We start from the raw sequence: 21287 nt of genomic DNA, 5'->3' as shown, positions 1-21287 counted from the left end.
TGGGGGACTGGCCTCTGCTAGATTTGTATTCTTGTACCACATCTTCTGGAAGATCTCCTTTTCTAGAAAAAGTACTTGATGCCTATAGCACTCCTTTAAACCCCTGGTCTAAGCCTCTTTCTGAATAATGAGTTCCATATGTCTGTTACTACTTACATGAGTTCCTTTATTTATTGCAACTCTGCTGATTTTTAGAACATAATGTTTGGGTTCTGAACCTTTGTTGAACCATGCTGTCATAAGTTTGGTTTCCAGATAATACATCAGCATTTGTCTGCAAGCCTTCCCTTCCTCCTTCCCTCCCTCTATCCCTTCTTCTCTCTCTCCCTCTCTCCCTTCACTTCTTCCTACCTTCCTTTCTAAGAAACAGTGTGTAGACATTTGTAAAAAATGGGTGTGGCTTTTATAAAAACACATTGGCATTTACTCTAAAGAAGATGTTTGAGGTTTTGTTTGGCATAGTTTTCAGTAGCTAGGTTTTGGCATGCTAAATTAGAAAATGCTGTTTTTCTTTCATAGTTAGGATGAGTATTACTTCATGAAATGATCCTTGGAGTGATTTGAATTTATGCCCAACTGTTCTGGGACCTCCTGTCCCAATGCTCCACACAAAGCCAAGAATACTGACATGCTCCATTCAGTAGTAAACAGTGTACATGTTACCCTCCCATGTGCCTGTTTGTGAAGCATCTCCTTTGACACATGCACAGTCCACTTGCCATGCCAGGCAGAATGGAATCCTCTCCCTGACTGCTTTTCACTCCCTGATACTCATGTGGCAAGACTTAGACCCCAAGGGCTGAGCCTGCTGATGCTCTAGGTTCACCTAACTGCAGCCAAAGTTTAAGTAGGAACCTCTTTCCTTACCCAGAAAATGACAGTCAAAGTATTTCCATTCTTTTTCTATATTGTTTTAAAACAGTGCCCAAATGAATCATATTTTAAAAGCCCAGGTTATTTTGACAGCATTGATGCACTGAGGTGTTTCTGAAGGTTTTTTGATCGTGGGACAAGCCAATTAGAAACCAAATGAATGTGTATAAAAATATTTCCCCTTGGGCTGGGGATATGGCCTAGTGGCAAGAGAGCTTGCCTCGTATACATGAGGCCCTGGGTTCGATTCCCCAGCACCACATATACAGAAAACGGCCAGAAGTGACGCTGTGGCTCAAGTGGCAGAGTGCTAGCCTTGAGCAAAAACTAAGCCAGGGACAGTGCTCAGGCCCTGAGTCCAAGGCCCAGGACTGGCCAAAAAAAAAAAAAAAAAAAATTTCCCCTTGGCTAAGAGCATAAAGGCCGAAGTTCAACTTGTGGTGAATTTTTACTGCTAAATTACATACACCTCTCAGGACAGGGTTGGTTGTGAGATGTTTGATTCTATCTGAACTCAGAGTGACTACTGCCAATTGGTGGTGTGGGTCTAAAGGATCCAGTGATTCTTCATGTGTATTTTTAGGATGTGTGTTTTGGACAGAAGAAAGTCACTTTCTCTAGCATAGTGCTGTCCCCTCACCTCCATTTTGTGTTTTTACTGGGAAGGCTGGAAACTATAAAACTGTAACAACAGCGCAAAAATATATTAAAGGGAGAAAAACAAGCCTACAGTGCCAAAATCTATAAAGTGTTTCAGTGACTGGGGAGGGAGGAAGGAGCCACTTTTTGATGTCCAGTATTTATACAGCTGCTTATTTAGTGGTAAAAATTCAGAGCAGCTGTGATACCTCTACAACAGGAAACCACCAACTCACTGTACTATTGATATTTATGCCTTTTATGTCTCCATCGTTCCCCCTACAGGAATGTAGAATCCTGAAGAATTTTTCCTCCTTGCGGGCCATCGTATCTGCTCTGCAGTCCAATTCTATCTATCGGTTGAAAAAGACTTGGGCTGCTGTCCCAAAGTAAGTTCCCTAAGTGTCTGCTCTACTTTCCTTTGGCCGAGTGATTAGTTGCTGCCCCAGTATTTTGGAGTCTGTGCCTTTCAAGTTCATTTTATATGGCAGGAGAAATGTATTTGCAATCCTCTGTGTGTTTGGGGGAGGGTACATTTCACACATCATCCTTAGTGAGTTCTGTGGCAGGGCTGCGGTAGACATCACCTCCTTCTCAAAGTGTGTGAGAGTCATGGTTATTGGTTTGGGAAGCTGATTTGAAGGATGTCCTTACTTTCTGGATTGTGAGGCATGAAGTGTAGAGTTAGGAAGTTAGGGCAATCTGCCATGAATCGTGGTTATTTTTCAGCCTCAGTCCATAGTCCTAGGTTATTCCAGGATGTGAGGGATAATGTGTGCTGTTAGAATATTTATTCTAGATGTTCAGTAGGAAACTGTTTTCTCCATTTTTGCTTCAGCATATTAAAAGCCAGACCCAAAGAAATATAGGGTGCATGGTTTCCCTCATTTTTGGTAACTAGAAGGTGCCTATAAATCTGCAAGTAAACACACTGGATGGTAAAAGAAAAAGAAATACACTGGGACTTGAAAAATTATACAGGTCTCTAGGCATTGACACAGAGTGAGACCAAAGGAAGATATTTTTAGAAGATCACACAGGCACAATAGCTATGTGCATCTGACCATTCAAAATAATATTTATCAAAATGAACTCCAGGAAGTGCAAACAAAAGAGTTTTTTTCCTTTGCTACTGTTTTTGTTTCCTTTTATTTTGTTTGCTTATTTATCTGTCTTTGGAAGGGTAAGGAAGAGCACAGAAATGGTAGGACAAAGGGTGAACAAATACAGCAGTAATATTCCCTAGAAAATGAACTATACAACTTGTGGGTAGGAATGGGAGGGAAAAGCTGGGAGAGAACAAAGGAAGGAGGGACACTGCTCAAAAAAAAATAACACATCACCTTTTTAATCACAATAAATAACATTTAAAAATTCTTAAAATAGAAAAAAAGCCATCTCAGTGGTGGTAAAAACCTACAAGCATCCCTTGCTTAGGTCACTGACTGAGATTATTAACTGACCATGTCCTGTGCTGGGTTTCCTCTGATTTCACAGAACAGTGACAATTTAGTGTTCTTATTATGTCACTGTCACTACCATCTCTACCTCCATATTGTTGCTTGCAGACCAGACATGTTTTCTTTGGCAAAGAGAGGGTCAGAGAGGGACAATTCTCGTCCTGTGTCAGAACAGATTTAGAGGCTAAGACTTGTGTCATGGGTACTAACTGCACCAGCAACATCCGAAGCTTCCTAGGTTTGAGCTGATCAGGATGTCAGGCTGCATCAGGGAAGATTGGGGAACATCTGCACGTCTGTCACAGAAGGCAGTAAAATATGTCTGAGGGTGGGCACCAGCTGGCACTTGAGACAGGACTTCCCCATAGTGGAAGTGGTGGCTTTGTTCTCGGAATGGAGGTCTAGAGTCTCACTTTCAGTCAGAGCTGATTAAGCCCTAAGGGACTGATGCTATTCAAACTTACAAGAAGACTCTCATTGACAAACCAGAATTTCACACATTTTCAGGATTCAAGAGTGCTGATGAGTGGATATCTTTTTTCAGAGGAGTGTCTCTTTGGGAGAAATCATATTATGTTTTAAATTCTTCTTTGATGGGTTAAAAGGAGTTACAGTAGATTATCTTAAGGCCCTTACAAGGCCAGCTATTTGGACTCCAAAGTTTATGCTGTTCTTATGACACCATTATCTACCCGGAGGAAAATGTAGCAGGTAGGCTGTCCAAAGTCCAATGTAATTTTCTTGATTGCCACTCTTTCTTGAGTTCTTAGTCCCCTTCATTATATTCAGTGGTGAAGGTGACTCTGTATGATGCTGCTTACTTGATTGATTCTTTTCGACACAGATACTTTACAAAAGATGTGGGTCATGGAAATCATTACGTGATAGTCCCTGGTGAAATAGACTAGGAAAACCTGAAAGGGATGGCATCCTCCTCCCCTACCCCTCATGTCACTACCCTCCCCTCACTACCATTCTCCACTTGTAGTGGCAGCCATATAGTGGTTGAATAACAGGACATTATGGAAAGTTCACTTAGCCAACCTAACATTGCTTCTAGAGCGAGTTTGAAGGAAAACAAAAATAAAAAGAAAATATCATACTTATGCCTTTAAAAATTATTATATTTTTAAAAATACTATTTTATTGTTATTACTAAGGTGTTGCACAGAGGGGCTACTATTACATAAGTCAGATAATGAGTACATTTCTTTTTGGAAAAGGTCAACCCCTTCCTTCACTATCCACAATTCCCCCTTCTCATCCTTGCCCACAAGTTACATAGTTCGGGGCTGGGGATATGGCCTAGTGGCAAGAGTGCCTGCCTCATATACATGAGGCCCTGGGTTCGATTCCCCAGCACCACATATACAGAAAATGGCCAGAAGTGGCGCTGTGGCTCAAGTGGCAGAGTGCTAGCCTTGAGCAAAAAGAAGCCAGGGACAGTGCTCAGGCCCTGAGTCCAAGCCCCAGGACTGGCCAAAAAAACAAAAAAACAAAAACAAGTTACATAGTTCATTTTCCACATAGTGTATATTGAACAGCATATTTGCATTTTTTACTCTTCCTCCTCCTTTTGGTGCCCCTACTGTCCCCACTAAAAAGAAAAACAACCAAAGCAAAAACAAACACCACTATTAACCGTCTATTAACCACTATAACACCGTCACTACCACCATCAAAAACCAGGTTTCCATTTCCTGGAATTGGTTTCAATTAATAGTATTTTAAATGTTCAGAGAAGTGACACCTTTGGGTTCCTCCTCTAAGGGTATCTTTCTTTAGCCTAGAGTCCTTTATAGGTTATCATGTCCAGTTGTATTTTAGATTTATCTTCCACATGATAGAAAACTTTATATGCCATTTGTCTCTCTGAGCTTGGCTTATCTCACTTAGCATGATTTGTTCTAGGTCTGTCCACTTCTCTGCAAGTGACATAATATTATTCTTTCTAATGGCTATGTAAAAGTCCACTGTGTATACGTAAATGTTTTTTATCCATTCCTTTATTATAGGCCATCTGGACTGTTTCCATAACTGGGCTATTATGAATAGTGCAACAAGGAACATGGATCTGCAAGTGTCTTTACCATATCCTGTCTTGTAATGATCTGGGTAGATGTCCAAGAGTAGCTGGGTCATAGGAAAGTTCTGTGTGTAGTTTTTTTGAGGAACCTCCAAACCACCTTCCCGAGTAGTTTTATTAGTTTATATTCCCACCAATAGTGCAGTAGGTTTCCTTTTCTCTCACATCTCCTCCAGCATTTGTTGTTGTTCAGATTCTTGATGTTGACCAATCTATCTGAGGTGAGATAGAATCTCAGAGTTGTTTTGATTTGCATTTTCTTTATGTCCAGGGATGTTGAACATTTTCTCATGTGTCTAAGTTTCTCTTTAGCTCCTTTGCCCCATTTATTGATTGTTAGTTTTTTGGTAGTGTTAATTTTTTGTGTACTAGTATCTTAATAACTGTGGTTGGTTGTCATATGAGAAGGTCCATTCTTCTGGGTGGCTTTTTAAACTACTTTTCAAAAACAAATACACACCAAAAAAATTCAGCTTCTGGAAAGCTAAATTCGATTTTGAATGTCTAGTTTCATTGATTGCCAGTACTAAGGCTTGAACTCATGGCCTTACCATTTGGGAAGCTGGCACTCTTCCACTTGAACCACACCTCAAATAGCAAAACACTGCTGTCTGTGTGTGTGTGTGTGTGTGTGTGTGTGTGTGTGTGTGTGTGTGCGTGTGTGTGAGAGAGAGAAAGTGAGAGAGTAAGAGAGAGAGTAACAGGAGCCTGAAACCAAGGCCTTACTCTCTCATTCAGTATTTTTACGCAGGGCTAGTGTACTACCACTTGAGCCATACCTCCAAACTTTGCTGGTTATTTTGGAGATTGGATTTCTTGGACTTTTCTGTCCAGATTGGTTTCCAACTTTGATTCTCTGGCTTTTGATCTCAGCCTCCTGATGAGCTAGGCCTACAGGCATGAGCTCCTGGCACCTGGCTGGTTTGTCTGTTAGTTATCTGATTGGTTTATATTTAACCAGGGACACTGGAGAGTATCAATTCCTTAGAAAAGATCCTTCCATATCAGCTTTGTACTCTCCACTGATAAACTCAAAAGAGACAGGGTGATATCTCATTATCTTACTTATGTAACTGTAACCTTTATCACCTTTATAATAATTTTTTTAAAGATATCTTACTTGGCTATCATTTTTCCTATAATCCTTTACATTTTTGCCTTCCAGATAGAGAAGTTACCTACTTACTTCTCTCTAATTAGGACCACATATAATTTTTTGGTTACTTTCCCCAAAATATAAACCATTTCTAGTAGTTTTCTTTATGATACAAGTGCAATATGCTCACTGTAATAAAAGGAGTTCTTGATACAGCATTTTAATGGTAATGAAAGTATTGTGTAGGTGAGGGTATGGTCCTTCTGCCTTCAGAACCATCAACTTAATGACTCTGTAGGGAATGTGGAAACAAGCAGGAGGCTCCTGGAGGTACAGTGTATGGGATAGGGGTAGGCACAGGTGTCAGGCAGGTACTGTACATCTGTACATACATCACCCTATTCACCTTCATAGCATTCTTTTTTCTTTTTTTTTTGTCAGTCCTGGGGCTTGAACTCTGGGCCTGGGTGCTGTCTCTGAGCAACTTTTTGCTCAAGGCTAGTGTTTTATCACTTAAGCCACATGTGCTACTTCCAGCCTTTTCTGTGATTAATTGGGGAGAAGAGCCTCATAGACTTCCCTGCTGGGGCTGGCTTCTAACCCTGATCCTCAAATCTCAGTAGCTAGGATTATAGGGATGAGCCACCAGCTCCCAGCCTTCACTGCATTCTTGTGACCTGGTAGCAGAACTTCCATTATTCAGCTAAGAAAAATAAAGCTCAGAAAAATTAAGCAACTTCTCCCATGTCATTCAGGAAACAAGTGGCAGAGTTGACATTTTAATGAACCACCTCCCAGTCCTCGCCCCCCGCCCCCTCCTGTCTGAGAAGCCCATCCTGGTTTTACCATGCCGTTCTCACCCTGAGATTAAGAGCACTGGTCTGTGATACAGAAAGTATCGACTGTGCCTTTGCAGCTACTAGTGAGAATCTGGGCACCTCCTTGGCCATGTATCTTTCTCTAAATTTAGGGACCATCCAGGATGATCTCTCAGATCCCACCCAGCTGTGTGTGTTGCTGAGATTTTTTTTTTAAATTTATTGTGGAGGTGATGTAAGAGGGGTTACAGTTACATAAGTCAGGTAAAGAGTAAATTTCAGGGTGTTTTGTTTTTAACTCACTGAAGAGTATATGTCCTAATTGGATAACTTGATGCCCTAGTAAAAACCTGTTCTCATGATTATAATACATGTCATTAGAAAATATTCCTGTCTTCACCAAGGTAGCCAGGTTCAACCTTGAAATTAGAAAAAAGGAAAAAAAAAGCACCTACCTGAAGAAAACCATTAGTTTTATCTGTGTTCATATTACCCACCAGGCCTGAGATTGGAACAATTTTTAGCTCTGGATTCTGAGGACAGCTTGACCAAAAGTATCAGGACTTTTCTGTGTGTTCATTGTTAATATTTTCTTAACCTGTTTTCTAGGGACCGAATGCTGATGTTTGAAGAACTGTCAGATATCTTCTCAGACCACAATAACCATTTGACCAGCCGGGAACTACTCATGAAGGTGAGGCTCTTGGGGAGGTTACTGGGTAGCACTGCAGACAGCTCTGGAATCTACTCAAGGGAAGAGTAACTTGAGGGCATCTTAAATTCCTTCAATCCCTTGAGAAAGCAGAATTTTTCTGCTTTATGCATGATCTAGGAAAAAGTGGGACTGAGAAAGCTCAAAGTCCAATTGAACTTCTACTATGTCCTTCTTAGCTTCCCTGTTACACAACCAAATTGTGAAACTTGCATTCATGTGTACCTCTTTAACAAGCAACTCTGCAAATACCAAGTGCTAGCCACTGGCTGGGTGAGAGGCCCTGGAATATTCCCTCTCAGCAAAACATCTTCTAAAGTGACAGAGGCCAAGTCTGCAATTCCACATCCTTCATTTGGACCCCATTGCACAACCTGTCAGTTAGCAAGATGACTGCTGACTTCCGAACACAGGCTTTCCTTCCAAGACTTCACCTATAGCTGATGGCTGTGGGCATTAAATAATGAGTAATCAAATAAAGACAGATGACATTATGAGCAACCATCAGGAGACCTAATACTGGTCAGATTTATTTTCAAAGCCTTTCTGTAAAGTAGGGATTATTATCTTCATTTTGTAGATAGATAGCTAAGACACAGCAAGAGAGGTTACATGCCCTAAGGCATATATATAACAACGAGTAAAGCTAAAATTTAGACTCAGACTCTGTGCTTTTATTAGGCATAAAAGTCTCCTAACTCATGTGAGCAGGGGACTGGGTATGTCAGGCACAATGCCATAGAGAATGTAAATCAGCAGTTCAGCAGATGTGGATTGGCACCCATTTTATACTGGGTAATGGCAATGTAACCAAATTAATTCCCAAGTCCCTGCTTTGTGGGAGATTCAATTGGATATGTGTGTGTGTGTGTGTGTGTGTGTGTACATGTATGTATGTGTGTGTATGTATGTATATATATATACACACACATATATATCTCCATCTATTCATCCTATCACAGAGGAAGTCCTAACTTGGGTTTAGTAGAAGATAGGATCCTATATTTTTAAATTATAGGTAATAATGAACAATAGTAATGGATCTATTGACACCATAGAATTGATTTGAAGATTGATTATGGTAAAATATGTGAAAGCACTATGCAAACATACATTATTTTTAGTACTAAATAAGTTATAGACATATTAAACCAAAATATATCTAAAATGAAAATTAATAAAACGGACTATGTAATTGAGCTTAGAGAGGATACCTGAAGTAGAAATGAAAGTCAAGGGGATGGGATTATGGCCTAGTGGCAAAACTGCTTGCCTCATATACATGAAGCCCTGGTTTCAATTCCCCAGCACCACATATATAGAAAATGGCCAGAAGTGACACTGTGGCTCAAGTGGCAGAGTGCTAGTCTTCAGCAAAAAGAAGCCAAGGACAGTGCTCGGGCCCTCAGTCCAAGGCCCAGGACTGGCAAAAACAAAACAAAACAAAACAAAGAAATGAAAGTCAAGTACAAGTAGAGTTCCTAACAAAAGATTACCTGTTGATAATTCTTATCAAACTCTAATCTAAAACTCATAGGCTAGTTATTCTAGTGAAGGCATCAGTTATGATCTGCACCCTTCTCTTCCCGAGTCCTGCCTATTCTTCCTGTCTTTTTCTATTTTTGGTATTGCTGCAGTTTGAATTGAAGGCTTCTTACCTGGCACTTTACTGCTTGAGCCATCTCCAGCTCATTTTGCTTTGGTTATTTTTGAGACACGGTCCCCATTTTTGTCCAGGCTTGTCTGGAACCCTATTTGTATTCCCCAGATATCTAGGATGACAGGTACGCACCATGTCTGGCGTGTACTCTTAAGATGGGATGGGGGATCTCACAAAATTTTGCCCAAGATAGCCTGGAACCACATTCGTCCTGATCTCTGTTTCCCAAGTAACTAGGATTCCAGGCACGGTCCACTTGTACCCAGCCCCATTTTTCCTTAAGTCTTCTTTGATACCTTCTAGTACAAGTACCATAGAATGCGTTTTTGGGGAAATTCATCATTCCTCTAGATGCTCTATCAGTATTGTCTACGGTGCTTAGCCTGCTTTCTTACTGGCTTGTTCGCTTCCCTGGTTAATGCCCAGTATAGTACCTGGTACGTGTTGTGTGCTCAAACACTGACTACATGAATTGATGGTTTTCTCATTCCCATGAATTTCAAAAGGTGCCTAACTCCTTCTTGAAGTAGATGATAGGAGCAGGTCAGTAATGCTGATGTCTGACTTTGGGTTTGAACTACCTGAACTACACTAAACAGTGACTGCTGGATTGTATTACTCCCTGCTTCACCTCCCTCCCCAACTCTACAGACTTTAGATGGAAACTCATATGGCTGGAAAGAGATGGTTTCATGGTGTCCTTGTCCATAACACAAAGCCAGACTAACTGGAGCCACACACTCAAATCCCAATAGCCCTGAGTCATCTTTCTAAGGTAGATAAATTGAACACTGTGCAGCTCATTGCCTGGGGGCAGTCTTCTGGCTGAAATCTTAGAAACAAAACTAGATCTAGACATTAGAGATCCCATGAGCTTTTCGCAAATGTACACGTTTACCCAAGTACTCTAAGTTAAATTGTATGTATGGCTCACATCCCAACAAAATGAAAAACTTGGCTATGAATTGATGTGGTCTGTGCATCATCATTAATGAGAGTGGAATGCTTTAGGTAGTTCACTCTGTGTGTGTGTGTGTGTGTGTGTGTGTGTGTATGAAGTCTCTTTTCCTTTCATCTTTGATGATCATTACTCATATGAAGTGTATAATTCTGGGTGTAAATTTTTAGCACAGTTTTAAAAAGTGAAATCAAAGCACTGAGGTTCTCAGAAGAACCGCTAAAGAAAACTATTGGACTCCACTTTTAATATCTGACTCCCAAGCTCATGCTGATTTGTAGTTGGGTAATTGTAGTTTATCTTCTACTTGTGGGTAATGTAATGTGCTACCTCTGTAGCATTATGAAGCACTCAGCATAATAATTAACACAATTCTGAGGTCTTATTTAACTGCTGAAAACAGTTGTCTTATTTCTTCTTAAAGATTATCTTATACTTGTTATATCCTGATTTCAAAACAACTGGAAAGTAGATCCACCAAAGCTTTCTGATTCTTATGACTCTTGGTGAGAATTATTCCTGGTTAAATGGATATAAACAGCTGTTAGAAGCCCTAGAACTTTGGCTCACTGGAGGCATGTATGTTTAGGGAAGCTCCACAATGTGCAATTGGAAAAGGAGATGGTTAGAACTGGTGAAGACCTAATCAAATAAAAATGACCAGTAGCATCCGAGCTATAACTCAACCGATAGTTCTTGAAATGAAGGCAGCACCTTGTAGACAGTCCTCATAGGCCTGGTAGGAGAGGTCCCTCTGAGGCCCAAGAACAACATGGGTGAGGTTATCTGAACTCTCTGAAAGATGAAAAGGAAGAAAAAGTGAGAGGTGAGAAATTTGCACTGGAGCAGAGGTGGAGAGAAAAAAGTGAAGGTACAGGAGTGGGGAGTTGGTAGAGGTAAAGGGAAGCATTTGGAATTCATTCAGACATAGGTGGTGACTAAAGTCACGGGGTTGGATAGTATTTTTAATGACCTGAGCAGACAGATAAGGGAGAGGTGACTTAGACAGAAAGAAGAGTCACTCAAAGAGTCAGAGTATGAACAGGAGGCAAGAAGGAGTGATGCCAGCGCAGTAGTCCCAGAAAAGTTTTAAGAACAGTTAAGACATTGGTGTATGAGAACAGTATAGCAGAGGGGACTTTAGACCAAGGAAGGAAAAAAATCTGAAACCACTGCATATGACAACTAAGTTGGTTGTCCGCTGGCACCTCATTTGGAAAAGTAGTAATGGTTTTTAAAGTTTTTTGAGACACGGTCTTACTAGACAGCCCAGGCTGGCTTCAAACTTGCCATATTCCTGCCTCAACCTCTTAAGTGCTGTTGAGATGTATACCACCATTCCCAGCATATCAAGGTTTTTAGTGCTGCAATTAAGGATGGGATCTCATTCTCATGAAATCACAAAGTCATGGCATCAGTAAGTGTCTCAGGTCTGTCTTTCCTGCTAGTGGCAGTGAAAGATCCCTTTTACCTCTGTTGTTCTCCATCGATTTGTAGGAGCCTTTTATCTTCTCAGAGATCCTCATTAAGAATTTTAGATTCTAATTCCTTAGGAAAACAACTCACAGTTCAACAAAATGAACAGCAGGAAGCTGATACTTGAGATAGATGGGAACAGGGGGACAGGGAGGGAGATAGACAAATGAAGAGAGGAGGGGAAGAAAGTAATCATAAAATCCATTGCATTTGCAATGAAACTAGGAAAATGAGAGGAGGCATGAGATTGGGAGGGTTGGAGGAGAATGATGAAAGAGGTGACGTCAATCAAGAGGCATTGTACTTTTAAATTGATTTGTTGAGTGGTAACCCTTTTGTGCAAGTACTTAAAAATAATAAAAGTATAATAAAAAGGAATTTTAGTTCTGTCTGCAGTAATTTTCATACTATTCCTCTGCCTATGATCAAGGGCCTAAGTAAAGAGAGACCTAAAGATCTCCATACTTCTGGTGTACAGAAGTGGCATGCATACTTATACTGGACAGGTTCCATTACTGACTCCAAGCAAATTTTGAATAATCTGGGTGGACTGGAACCACCTAGCACAGGAATTAGCATGGGCTAGGCTACTGGCATGCGTTCCCCTAGGAAGAATACTATATAGGAGAACCTTGCTCTCATTTGTAATAGGAGAACTAACATGGGTCATAGGTTTCTGTGGATTCTGTCCCACCCAAGACCTGGGTTAAGGCTGGTTAATGATAGAATATATTCATGCCTTGCCTTACCCGTGACCTGGAGAAAGAATGTGCTTGCAGTTTTACAGTAAGGTAATGTAATGAACCGAGGGAACACTTGAGGGGGAAATGACATAGAAGTTCCATACTCCAGAATTGTGAAATTTGCCTCCCATTCATGTACTTCCTGGAAAATGAGAACTTAATAAGACTCTGAAACCACAAAACCAAAACACTTTATGTTCCATCAGCAAACTCATGATTAGTCATTATGTACAAGATTTTGTTTTCACAGTGGACAGTGGGGGAGAAAGAGTAGACAACTGTCCTCAGGCACCAGGATTTGTAAGACTCCAAGCCCGGGAGGCAATTAAGGAGGACAGACTGGGGAAAAGGGCAAAATGGATAAAGGTCTGATTTTCACAAGTTGATGGTATGCCACAAGACTGGACTTCCTCAGACAACTTCTGATATAAAAGTTTCATTTCACTAAGAAATACCAAGAGTTAGTTCCTTTCTTTCACAGAATGCCAGCCCATTCATTTCAGGCCACCATCAAGAAATCATGGAGTGGACCAAGGAAGAATTCTTCCCTGGAGTGAAATTTTCCATTTGTAAAAAATACCTCATATTTAAAAAATTATAATGATAATCAAGTTTACATCTAAATTAGACACTTGTTACAGTGGAGGACAAACAGGGTAATTAAGACCACCAGGCCTTCAGCAAAGAGAGTAATCTAAGACCACCAGGTCTTCAGCAAAGAGACCACCGGGAGCCCAGCCAAACATTCCCATAAAGCAGCTCAAGAGCCTGTTGGAGGCATCTTTGGTTGCATGGTATCAGAGAATTGTAGAGGTTGCATTCCAGAAACTAAACGCCCTTTCACTTTTCCCCAGAATGGGTATCCCCCAATCCTCTTCTCTGTGTGCTCTGTTTCTTAGGAAGGGACTTCAAAATTTGCAAATCTGGATAGCAGTGTGAAAGAAAACCAGAAGCGAACTCAGAGGCGGCTCCAGCTGCAGAAGGATATGGTATGTCAGCTTTGTTCCTCTCTGAGATCACACGGAGCTGGGCAGCAGAGCACAGGTGTCTTCCATCTGGCCCATTGTTCCCACTTGGCCCAATAGGAAGGAAGCCTGAGGCCTGCAAATCGTGTTTTCTTGGCCATTCCTCCCCCCCACCACCCCCACTATAAGGGAAATTCTGCATCAAATAAGTGTTTATCCTTCTTACCATCTCTTCCACCCACTGTTGATCCTGCTGTTCCCTTGGTCATTTGGCTTCTGGGACATGATGGCGAGGAATGACGGTGTCTTCCAGGAGAGTGGGTTCTTTTTTTTTTTTTTTGAATAATTATTTATTGTCAAAGTGATGTATAGAGGGGTTACAATTTCATACGTAAGGCAGTGGGTACATTTCTTGTACAATTTGTTACCTCCTCTGAGAGTGGGTTCTTGTACACAGAAATTATTTTATTTTTTCCCAAGTCTTCTAGTCATTATCAGCTCTCCTTCCTAACCCTATGATCTAACCAAACCTTTCTAGTTTTTCACTACTCAAAGGAAAACCATGACTCCCTTCTGAAGACTGAAAGATAATTATCATTTGGCTATATGTTAAACTCCTAACTTTGAGCATAAATAAGGGATCAGTAAAAGGACACACTGAGTATTCTCATATCTGCCTTGGGAAGATTTTCTTTTTCTTTGGAAAGCTGGACATGAATCAGAATATTGTTGGATACCCCGACTCCTTTGTAACATAAAGCCTATAAAACTCACAGTATTTCCATCATTTTGGTTGTTCAAAGACAAAGTTAAAAATAGCTGTTAGTAAAGGAGTGGGGAGATTATTTTAGTTCAGGAAGAGACCTTGTGTGCATAATGAGAAGGACAGTGAGTTCCTAAGGACAAGCCCTGCTGGGTGGGAACTGACTGAGGAGGCAGCCAGCCTCGTGCCCAGCAGCCCAGCCTTGCCTGGCTCAGATTTATGTTCCTGCAGGGAACGCCAAGTACCTAAACTTCAGTACCTGAACACATGAGGACACGGTGTCTTGTGAGAGCCCCTGGATTTTCCCTTGATGGTCACAGGGAGAACAGAGATATTTCCTAAGGAGATTTAGTGAAATGACATAGTATATTCCTGTAGCTGCAGGTTGAAGTGTTTCCACTTTCTTTTCCAAGGGACATTAAAAAAATAAGCCTTTTATATTGGAATAATGGCAGATTCATAGCAAAGTCACACAGATAGTAGCATAGGATACTGTGGACACTATCATTCAGGTGAATCCTTTACCAGTTTCCCTCATCATTGACATGTTATGTAGCTATAATACAGCTGTCATTGCTAAGTTATTAGTGTAATGCTAGTGATTTTATTTTTTGGTTTTCATCAGTTTTCCATTTCTTCTGTCTTGCTTCAGTACCCAGTCCAGCTTGCTACACTGCTTTAGTTGTTGTGTCTTGTCAGTGTCTCTGGCCCATGGCAGCTTCTCAGTCTTTTCAGGTTTATACAACTTTAGGAGTGTTAAGGAGTACTGTCCAGGTGTCCTTTAGAATGACCCATAGTCTAGGTTTTCTTTTTCTTTTTTGTTTTTTGTCATGGGGCTTGAACTCTGGGCCTGGGTGCTGTCCCTGAGCTCTTCAGCTAAAGGCTAGCACTCTACCACTTGAGCCACAGCACCACTTCTGTTTTTTTAGTGGTTAATTGGAGATAAGAGTCTCATGGACTTTCCTGTCTGGGCTGGCTTTGAATTGCCATCCTCAGATGTCAGCCTTCTGAGTAGCTAGGATTACAGATGTGAGCCACAGGTGCCCTGCCCATAGTCTAAGTCTGTTTCGTAGTCATTAGACTGAAGTTGTAAGTTTTTGGAAAGAATGTCACAAATTGAGGCATAAATGATGTCATGTGTCATCTGGTGACATGTTCATGGTACCGCTGGTCAGGCTGGATTGGTTAAGCTTTCGGTTTGTCAGTCTTCCCTCTTTAAGGTATTCTTTTTCCTTTTCTTTTTTCTGCTCTTTGAAAGTGAGCCACTAGGGGATGTCCTATATTCTTGTGGTCCATATACCTCCATTGTGCACCAGTCATCTCTTTTACTGATGGTGACCCTACTGCTATCCAAGGTCTTTCCAAACTGCCAGGAATATCCACACTGTGACAGAGAACAGACAAACCCCTAACATGAGCCTTTGTAAAACATGAACCCCATTATGAACACATTTGAACCTATGTGTTTGAGACTTGGTTTTCATGACTTTGAAAGTGAAACATCAGTGGGTAGAGTGCTTGCCTCATATACATGAAGCCTGGGGTTCAATTCTTCAGCACCACATATATAGAAAAAGTCAGAAGTGGTGCTGTGGCTCAAGTGGTTGAGTGCTAGCCTTGAGCAAAAAGGGAAGTCAGGGACAGAGTTCAGCCCCTGAGTCCAAGCCCACAGGACTGGCAAAAAAAAAAAAAAAAAAAAAAGGGTGGGGGGAGGGAAACATCAGACAATGAAGTTCTTATCTTATTTATGTAAGGTTTAATTCTTTTTTATTGTAGATATTAGCACTACTAAGCTTAAATTAGCCCTTGAATAAACCATTTTCTCCAGAGTGAAGGTTCTAAAAGCCCTTAAACTTCTCAGTGCAGTAAACACAGTCTTGTTTTGATTGCTCCTCAGGGTGTGATGCAGGGAACTGTACCCTACCTGGGCACCTTCCTGACTGACCTGACCATGCTGGACACAGCTCTTCAGGACTACATTGAGGTGGGTTCTAGGGGTGGGGGAGGGTATAGCTAAGCCTGCAGCCTTCTGATTAGATAACTAATGATAGTCACTTCCATTGATATCTATTGAAAATCCATAGATCCATGTGCACATAATATTGTGTTTGATGCTAGAAAGAGCATAAAGAATAACAACAAAAGCCAATGGAAGGAATAGCATATCACAGCCAGCAGTGATTGATAGAAACAGTAAAAATTTGAGTATAAATGAAAGAATATAGAATGTTATGATTAACTACAAATGAGCATTTGTGATGAAAGTCTTTATGAAGGCTTGTGTCTGAGCAAAACCTTAATATTGAGTAGAACTTCCTGGTGGAGCTGAAGGGATGCTATGCCCTAGTATTCTACCAGGGGAATAAGAATGAGTCATGTCTGTGAATTTTCACATATATCCCTCCTTTTTTGTATTGTGACCTGTGGGGCCATACACTTCTACTTACACTCACTTGCTCTTACACTCTCTCTTGGAATAGGAAAAAAAGGGAAAATAAGCAACTTGGGAGTAGCAGTAGTAAAATATTAGGTGGGAAGACTTGACTTGCTGTTTGAAATGAGACTTAAAGACAGCTTGGACACCTAAGTCCATTCCACATCACTAAGCAGTCAGTCTGCTTTTATTGCACTGTAAGAGAAAAAGTAGTTTTTTTGGATGGAATGCATCTATCTCCAAGTATGGACATGTGTGGTCATTTTGTATTCCTGTGCTCTGTGTCTCTTCACATCCTCTGAGCTTATCTCAGGACACACCATAAGCATTGAGGAATTCTGGGAGTGAGCAAAGATTTAGAACTTAAATTCAGCCTCATGAGAATAGATGCTGGGGATAAAGAATTTAACCTTACTTCCCATGATGCTCTGCAGAAGGGACTTCCCTTTTGATAAGCCATTGACAATCTAGTTGCCAGTATGAGTCACTGAACATCTGATTTTGTTGCTTTGGGTGAAAGAAAAAAGTATAATAGCATTATTTATTCAAGCTTTTGTCTTTACTGGCTTTTCAAATATACTTGAGTTCTGACTTGTCTTCTTTTTCATTACTATTCTGGTTGGTTCCAGACATTTTGAGAAAAAACTATCAGCCTACTCTGCTCTATTATAAATGTGAAGAATGTTTTAAAATTTTTTAAAAGATGATGCTCTTCTCCCACAATACTGTAGTTATAGGATCATTAATAATACTTCATCATCTCTTTTATCTGCTTTAATGTGACCTAGAACAACATAGGGCTGTGTTTCAACATAGTTTGGTTGTTCACCTTTTTCTAAATTTCTTTCAGGGTGGACTGATAAACTTTGAGAAAAGGAGAAGGGTAAGTAGAGGTCTCAAATACTTCCTATTTTATTTCATCTGGGCATAAAAAATGAAAGAAATAGAGACTTAACTTTCTGGTAGAGACAAGAATAAAGAATGAACACTTATTGGACATTATTATATGCCATTATGTTTGACATGTTCTTCTAAATTACCCATGAGGTAGCTTTTACTTCCCTCACCTTAAAAGGTAGCTTAAAAGGGAGAAAACCAGGACTCAAGCGGTCAAATAACTGGATCTAGTAACAGAGTCAGGGTTCAAATCTTGTCCTGCTAACCTAAAACCCCATTAAGGAATTAAAGGCAGAGCTAAAGATGTGAGTCGGGGTAGAATGTTTGCCAAGCACATGTGAGGTCCTGGGTTCAATACCCAGCATAACAAAAAAAAAAAAATAGAAAACTAACCAACTAATAGGAAAACAACAACAACAAAAACCCCAGGAAATAGAAACCAAGGGAAATATCTTCCTTTACCCTCTATTCATTTCCTTTGCAATCAGCTTCAGCAAAACCAGGATTACCTTGTAGTTAATCATGTATTTTTAACAGTAAAGGATATTATTTTTATTTAATAAATAATATGTGATATATTTGAAAATCATCAAGAGAGTAAATTTTGTTTTTCATTACAAATAAATATGAGGTAATTCATATGTTGATTAGCTTGACTGTACAATTTTCACCAGTTAAAAAAATTAGCAAGTTCTCCTTACTAAAGACAGTTAACTCTTGTGATACTGTTCGGGAGAAGAAGAGATGTGGTCTTCATTATTCAGTATAGATTTCTTTTTTCTTTCCTATCAGCAGGAATGGATATTCCACATCGATTTGAATCTGTCTATAAATAGAATAGTTCTGAACTGTGCTATAAAAGGATAAAACAGTCTTAAGTCTATATTTTTGTGTCAAATGGTATATTTACATAGACATTTAAATGACTCAAAAGAAAACCATTGAGCAAACTAACTTTACCCCATAGTCCATTGTTGTTTTTTATTCATTTGTTCATTCTTTCATTCCATAAACACTGATATTATACCTATCACTAGGGCTCTGGAGATTATAAGAGAGGAAAAACCAAAGGGCTCTGTTTTTGTGGAGTTCCCAATCCAGGATGGAGGAGAGAGATAAGAAAGCAATTGTAGCACCTCTAATAAGGGCTTGTGAGCAGCATTAGGTCTTAGAGAGGCATTGTGGAGGGGATTCTAGACCTGGATTTGTAGATCAGAGAAACCTGCAGGAGGAAATAGCAGTGAATTTTAAACCAGTAGCACCCATGGAGCTAACCAGGATGAGCTCCTCAGTAACAAGCCATGAACTTGACCTAAGGAAAACCCACCATCATTTTTACCTTTTTTAGCAGGATGATAAAAATACCTATGTCACTACAGAGATGTAGGGCTGAGGTCACCGCATGGTATTGGCTAGCCCTTAAGTTACTGTGTTGATTATATCCTGTAAGGATATATTTTGAAAAATTCAGGTATGCCTCCACAGTAACCTTTAGCTCCAGAGTAAGCCTGTATGGTAATCTCTTTCCTTTTAAGACTAAGTTATTAAATGTTTGGAAAGTTTGAATATAAAGCCTAAAGTTAAAGTTTACACCTATTGCTGACTTTTAAGAAAGGAGCCATTGAAACATCTAAAAAGATACAAATAATCTTGGACATAATTATATACTTGCTCCTTCTGTGAGCTTTAGAAGATTTAGTTAAATGATTTACTAGCATAGTAAAAACCTAAGGATTCAGGAAATCTAAACATTCAACTTTATGAGGCTCTGGACTGTTTAGATAGGCCTACCAAAGTCTGTTTATTGTGGATTGAAGAAGTTAGAAACAGAGAACTCAGGACCTTCTTAACTTAAAGCATTTGTTTCCTTCATATTTTAAGAAATAGAAGTAGAAAATTTTCATCAAGTACTTAAACTTCGAAAAACCTTAAAGAACCTTGTAATCCATAGATTAAAGTGAAATAGAGAAGGAAAGCCATCGTGGCTTTAGCTGGTGACTAGTTTCCTAGTTTTTATTCATCTGAGCTGTTGTCCTGAGGAGAAAGAAGATTAAAAATTAAAGCATATGAGGACTTGAGAGATTCTGATTATTTTCCCCCAGTGATAGGATCAAACCCAAGGCCTTGAATACTTTAGGTAATGCTTTACCACTAAGCCCAACTCTCTGCCTGAGAGTTAGAATTATTAAGAATTATTTAGTTATTATTTTTAAGAAAGTAGTATTTCAAAGACCTCTTAGATGTTTTTCATGGTATTTTATCCTAAAATGATATATGTTCATGTTGAAAAGATCTGTATTTAGTGCTTCTTACTATTTTCTCCTTCTGATGTTCTGTCTGCTATTATAGGAGTTTGAAGTGATTGCTCAGATAAAGCTCTTACAGTCTGCTTGCAACAGCTACTGCATGAGCCCGGACCAAAAGTTCATCCAGTGGTTTCAGAGGCAGCAGCTCCTAACTGAGGAGGAGAGGTATGCAGACCACTCAGCATCTGGTTAGCTGAGCCGAGATTGGGTGAGACAGATGCTGTGTCTAGTACCTCACTGGGTCATTTAGTCAGCAGCTGGTTTTCAGAGGAGCGTGACATTGCCGAGAAAGCTGAATTGAGGGCAACAGGAGACTTTGTGAGACTTGTCATATGGAGGAACAGGGGATAAACCATGTGGGTGGGATCTGGCACAGGTTTCACAGTGGTGGTTGGTGAGCATAGAAAGACACGTGAACTCTTGTGTTTTGAATGATGGCCCAGTGCAGACTTTTCCTACTGTAGTCTAGTGGTTGGCAGATTAGTCTGTTGGCCATATGTGGCTCACTGCCTGCTCTAACATATTTTTTAAATGGCTAGAAAAAGAAACAAAAGAATATGACAGGTGATAGTTACTTGAAATTCAAATTTCAGAATCATAAATAAAGTTTTATTGGAACACAGCCCATTCATTTACATCTTAATCTATGGTTACTTTCATGCTTTAAAGACAGATGAGTGGCTGCAGTCTCGACCATATGGCCCTCAGACCGAAAATACTTTCTATCTGCTGTTCCTTGTTGTAGACCAAGGAATTTCATAGCACGTTTACCATAAGGGAGAGTAAAAGAAAGTAAAAGCAATCTTTTCTTATGGGGAGTTGAGTTTTGAAGGAGTATTATAATCAGCTAGTGACAACATTGAGATTTCTCCTCAGATCTGCCCTACTACCTGTGCAGCCTAAGCTCTGAGGTGGCTGTATAAGGTCAGGCGTATTTTCCCACCTTCTCTAACCAAATCTGTCTGTAGCTACAAACCTTCACTTAAGCCATTACAAACCAAGTGTACACTTCTCTTATACATGTGGCAGTTATCTCTCCCTGACCTATAGACGTCTGAATATGGAATATTTTTCATTTAGACTGTTTGAACAACTGAAAATTGTATTTATATATCTTTAGAAATGATATAGTTGCCTCTATTCACTGAAGGTTAGATATTTTGCAAGATTCTCTTTTTTCATTTTCTTAGCTAAACGATACTTGTGCACAGACAAACACACACACACACACACACACACACACACACACACACACACACACACACACACTAATGGGGAGAAGGCAGCAGAGAAGTAATCAGACGGGGAGGTGGGATGAGAATGATCAGGACCAGGACGGAGTGAGCCTGTGGTTCTGCCAGTGCACACATTCCTTTATTTAAGGGCACGGAGTTGACAGCC

At 40.1% G+C, this 21287-nt stretch overlaps 1 protein-coding gene across 1 annotated transcript in view; it reads left to right on the top strand.

The window, feature by feature from the left end:
* Positions 1-21287, top strand: part of Rgl1 (ral guanine nucleotide dissociation stimulator like 1) — a 125178-nt gene that overhangs the window by 82967 nt on the left and 20924 nt on the right. Inside the window, exons 8-13 of the mRNA XM_048356966.1 lie at positions 1798-1901; positions 7582-7666; positions 13421-13510; positions 16147-16233; positions 17534-17566; positions 19930-20051. Of these exons, the coding sequence (XP_048212923.1) occupies positions 1798-1901; positions 7582-7666; positions 13421-13510; positions 16147-16233; positions 17534-17566; positions 19930-20051 (521 nt within the window). The remainder of the gene's footprint in view (positions 1-1797; positions 1902-7581; positions 7667-13420; positions 13511-16146; positions 16234-17533; positions 17567-19929; positions 20052-21287) is intronic.

Source organism: Perognathus longimembris, chromosome 11, assembly GCF_023159225.1.
Source record: "Perognathus longimembris pacificus isolate PPM17 chromosome 11, ASM2315922v1, whole genome shotgun sequence".
Lineage (NCBI taxonomy): Eukaryota > Metazoa > Chordata > Mammalia > Rodentia > Heteromyidae > Perognathus > Perognathus longimembris.
The sequence above is the reverse complement of the archived record's forward strand: the minus strand, read 5'-3'. Positions and strand labels throughout refer to the sequence as shown.